At 37.7% G+C, this 5,334-nt stretch overlaps 1 protein-coding gene across 1 annotated transcript; it reads left to right on the forward strand.

Annotated features, from left to right (window-relative positions):
- Positions 1-1,015: 1,015 nt before the first annotated feature.
- Positions 1,016-4,659, forward strand: LOC122357533 (calcium-binding protein 1-like; the record flags this gene model as incomplete). Its single annotated transcript, XM_043256934.1, has 5 exons — positions 1,016-1,058; positions 2,138-2,281; positions 2,513-2,622; positions 3,358-3,432; positions 3,517-4,659. Coding segments are annotated over 5 exons (477 nt in total), but the record flags the coding sequence as incomplete, so codon positions are not given.
- Between the last annotated feature and the right edge of the window lie 675 nt (positions 4,660-5,334).

A 5,334-nucleotide genomic window follows, 5' to 3' on the forward strand; every position in this document is an offset into this window, starting at 1 on the left:
TGCACTTGAGTCTCCTAAGTAGCTCACTTTGGTAGAACCTGGCCTTTCACACCAGCGACCCGGGTTCGATTCCTGACAGGGTCAGCCAATGTAGCCTGATTCCTTATCAACTCGGTCTTATTAATGAATCAAAAACATTTAGAACAGCCAACGTAGTCTGATTCCTGAACGAATGACTTTTATGAACTGGATCTTTTTAATGAATCAAAAACGTATGTAGTCTGATTCATGAACAAGTGACTCTGATTAGCTGGTTCTTTTTAATGAAACAAACTGTTTCTTTTTAGTCAGTCAAAAACATTTAGCAAAGCCAATGTAGTCTGATTGCTTATCGAATGGATCTTATTAATGAATCGAAAACATACAGCAAGACCAATGTAGTGTGATTCCTGAACAACTGACTCCTATCAACATCTCGCCCATTGTAACATATTGAAGCACCCATACACTTTCAAGGCTGTTCTTCTCAAATGCAGAGATTTGCAGATGGTCATAAAGAGGCGGTACATGTTTGGGTTTATATACGAACTGCGGGGATCTGGCTTTATTAGCCTCTGCAGGGGTCTTGGGTCAGGCTCACGTGATTGAGTTCTTCTGCAGGAGCTCAGAGAGGGTTTGGAGGTGAGCCCCGCATGCGCTCGTGTTCGAAGAGATGTGTGAGCAGGGAACGCTGGGATCAAAGAAACTAGCGGCTTGAGCTGATTATGAGAGATCAATCCTGAGTTTATACGTGCTGTTCCAAATGACTTAATCCAAATGGGAAGATCGAATTTAAAAACCCAGACGTTAATTCCTTTAGAGGCAGGAGGAAAAAACCCTGAAAAGGTTGGGTGTATTAGTTTACACGTGCCATTGTGATCCTAATGCTGTAATGAGTTTCTCTCTAGCAGGAAATAGTGCATAGAATTAAACGACTGTATTCTACAGAAGAGGAGGAGAATGCCAGCTGACTTGTGTCATTAATGGAAACAAAATTGCACCAGTTAGCGAGGATTGTCTGTGATTGCTTTTCTTTATTTTGTTGCAGAACAGAGAGCTGAGACCAGAGGAACTGGATGGTAAGTGCCACTTCACTGCTAAAGAATCACGGTTTCCCATCCTGGTCTCATAAAAATATGTACCTCTGTGCACTTTTTATGCTTGCTGCAGTTTCAAAGAGAAATCTGGCGCTAAATCGCATTTTCAATACGTGAACCCCAGCTTGTTTTTATGACGTTGATATAGTTACTTATTGCTGTCTTTTTATTAAGTTAAATTTCCAGGGACTGTTGCTAAAAGATAATGCTCTATTTTGTTGGAAACATGCCCTACACCAAATCCAATCCAAATGCAAAACAGATATAAAAGGCATTTGTTGATGCATCTGTGCCATTTCAACTTCCTTATATGCAGATTTGCACTTTTTCCAAACCGGTTTTGTCAAACCGTAGTCACACAGGATTCAAACCAGAGCTCCTCGCCTCTCAAGTACGTACTCCGTGAGCTACCAAACAAACCTATTGAAGTCATGACTCGAAACTGAGTAAAAGTGTCAGTTTTTACTGCTTCTAGTGTTCATTTCTTCTGGAAACTGCATTGATATGTACTTATTGGTATGTATTTCATGTCCTGTTAAAAAAGTGCACCCAGGTATGTTTGTGACACAAGACCAGGTAGCGATTTATGCCTTTACGGCCATCAGAAATGTTTATTAACAGCAAATCAGCATATCCACATGATTTCTCAAGAATCCAACAGAAGCCACTCAAAGTACACGTTTCTGATATTATAGTAAAATGAACTAGAGTCTGCAGAATGCTGAAGTGTTTTGATCACAATTTCTGACATTTCAATGTGTGCAAATTCTCACTCTGATTTTAACAGGGCACTCTAATAAAATGCGCCAATTGTTCCGTTTGAATTTGAAGAGCTGTTCATTGTGAATAGAAAAGGTTCGCAACAAAGTATTCAGTTACAAGTGTTTTGGTCATTCAGAGGCACATTGTTGTACTTTGTAAGTGCTTTGTAATTGTCTTCAAAATTGTGTTGCAAGCAGAGCGCACGAGCGAAACATAATTATACTATGAAATATTCTCTTTTCATTATCTCTAACTCGCTCTGTCCTCTTTTTTTCCTGACCCGCTTTCTATCTTCACAGAGCTACGAGAAGCCTTCAAAGAGTTTGATAAAGATAAAGATGGATTCATTGGCTGCAAAGACCTGGGCAACTGCATGAGAACCATGGGATACATGCCCACTGAGATGGAGCTCATCGAACTGAGTCAGCAGATCAACATGAACTGTACGCAGCAACAAATCAACATGTTTTGTTCAAACATTTATTTAGAAATGTAGGTTATGCAAGGCTCTGTTTAGTGCTGCCACTCTTAGAAAGAGGAGGTTTGATAGAATAATATAGAAGAAAATATTAATAATCTAAAGAACCTTTTCATCATCGATACCAAAGATGCCAATAAAAAAAAGAGCATATATTGTGGACGTTCACTAATGGCTTGTGTCTTCTGTCTTACAGTGGGGGGACACGTAGACTTCGAGGATTTTGTGGAGTTGATGGGCCCCAAACTTCTGGCTGAGACTGCAGATATGATTGGAGTAAAGGAACTGAGAGACGCTTTCAAAGAGGTGAGGTAGGGCTGCACAATTTGTGAGAAAAAAAGCAAATTGTGTTATATATTTCTTGCAATTTAAAATGCACTTTAAAAAATGTAATTGCATTCTTATATTTTATATTATTAAATTCCAAAAATAAATAGCTTTCATTAAAAAAATGACAAAAATGAAAGAATATTACAATTGCACTATTTTACTGTAAAGTCAAATGTTGAGAATTTAAAAAATGTTTAATTCATCTTCTTTTTTTTTGGCATCACATCCTAAAATTACAATACTAATAAAACAAACATATATTTAATGTAACCAAAGCCTTTGCAAATTGGTAATTGCACTAAGCCATATTGCCATTTAGATTTTATTGCAATTAATAGTGGTGCTTTTAAAAGGGTGATGTGCAATTTTTGCTGCTAAAAAAATGTGACTGAAAAAAAAGTTTAAAAAGATTTGTTGTGCTTTTTTGTAGGCCAGCATAATTTGGCTAAAGTGAAATAATAATGTTATTATTTCATTGTTATTATTAAATAAAATAGAAAAACAGTAAAAAAAAAGATAAAACAAAAAGTAATATTACTACTTTTAACTACTACAGTTTACTAATATTACTAAGAAATATTTCACTGTAAAATTAATAAAATAAATAATAATATGAATAAAAACAAAACAGTAAAATTGCAGGAAGGGAGAAAACCTTGCTCTAATACGTTTAAACCTCTCACCGTCCTTCTTTTGTTCCCTTTCTCTCAGTTCGACACCAACGGAGACGGTCAGATCAGCACAGCAGAACTAAGAGAGGCCATGAAGAAACTGCTGGGCCAGCAGGTGCTGTTATTTACTTTGCTGAAAAGCTTTTATAGCTCTCATCCAATTCTCCTTTCATCCTTATATTGATTCTTATTCCCTCAGGTGGGTCACAGAGATCTGGAGGACATTCTGCGGGACATCGATTTAAACGGAGACGGGCACGTGGACTTTGAAGGTGAGCCACCTTGTGTTTGCTATGCTAATTAGTAATGCTAATTTCACTGCCGCAGTGTCTTTATTGCTGCGCTAGGTGTAGAGAATCGGTTTATGCGGCAAAATGATCGTACAGTGATCTGTCTGCAATAATCCAAAAAATACTGCATTCGCGTTCCCTTCCAAGTCTCTTGTCCATGTTTTGGAATGCGCAGTAAAATTTAATTATGGAAGGCAATAATTTCAAGGTTTAATCCCAAATTTAATTAGTTTTTTGTTCTCATTTTGATCTCAAAGTTATTAAAGTAGCACTCAACCTTCTGCAAAGTACATTCCTCGAGAGAGAAAACGGATTTTCCTAGCTTTTTCGGAGGGAAAAATACACAAACGTACTCTAATGTTCACAGCACAAGCTCTTCACAGTCTAACCAGAACATTTATTGAAACTAACTGCAAAAAGGGTTCTAAAATGACCTTTTATGGACTAACATAAGTGGATTTAAGAAAAAAATTGCACCGCAAAATACGGAATATGAAAAAAGAACTGAGACAAATGATCCCTATTTTTGGGTCCATTATTATTTATTTTGCTCCCCCTTGCTGTTAGCCGCTGTGTCACAGTTTAGCTGCTATTGAAGCTCATCCTCGTGAAGGCGGCAAAGTGACAGTAGTAGAGCTGTCAACCAGATTATCTCTTAACCACGGGATTATTTCACCTCTCAGATTAACCACGCTCAAAAAGAGCATGAAAACGGCAAGGACAAAAATAGCTAGCACTGTTATTCTTGCTGATGACTGGAGGTGTGACAGTTGAACGTCCTCTTGTTGTATTTGGAGCTCGGGCTAACTTTGACTCATCCGAGGTCAATAGTACATTTGTTTTCTCTTGGTTTTTTTTTTCCTTTCGTTATTTATAAAGCAAGAATTTTTAGAGCTGCGGTTCCCAAATGATGGGCTGCAACCCAAAACTGGGTCACAGACAGCAGAGAAAAACAATGGCAAACGCAAAAATAATACCGCACTAATAATATAATTATGCAGAGTTTGGATAGCAAATTATATGCTCTAAAAGGGAGAAAAATGGGTTGTTGTTCATGGCAAAGCCACACACGCATACGCGCATGCACACACACACACACACNTTTTTTTTAGAATATATGCTCATTTTCAACAGCAGGCTTTAGAAGAATGCAATAATAATAACAATACACAAAAAATGAATAATAAAAAGTAATAAAAAGAAAATATAGGCTTGTGACTGTCCCATTGACTGCCAAGTAAACAACACTGTCAAGGTCCAGAAGAGTATGAAAGACATAATCAGAATAATTTGTCTGTCATCAGGGGTTCAATCAGAATGGTATAAAGTGACGAGAACACTTTTTGTATGCAAAGAAAATAAAAATAAAGACTTAATCAACCGTACATCTTCTCTGCGTCTCTCGGCATCAGCGTAGCTTCATTTTGGACAGTATTCGCTGGATGCAAATAGCAAACGCCGCACCACACGGATACGTTTTCTAAGTGTATTTACGCTTTGATTCAAACGAAAACAGCATATCCGTGTGGATAACACAGAAGAGTGTCCGGAGGTTGCGTTCAGTGGCACGGAGAGGTACGGCATGGCTTCATAACATTTAGACTGAACCACTGATGGCAGAGGGACTATTTTGAAGATGTCTCTCATACTTTGCTGAACCTTGGCAGTGTTATTTATGTGGCAGTCATTGGGAAAGTCACAAGCCTCCTAGATGTCATCAAAAATAC

This window comes from Puntigrus tetrazona, chromosome 14, assembly GCF_018831695.1.
Source record: "Puntigrus tetrazona isolate hp1 chromosome 14, ASM1883169v1, whole genome shotgun sequence".
Taxonomy (NCBI): domain Eukaryota; kingdom Metazoa; phylum Chordata; class Actinopteri; order Cypriniformes; family Cyprinidae; genus Puntigrus; species Puntigrus tetrazona.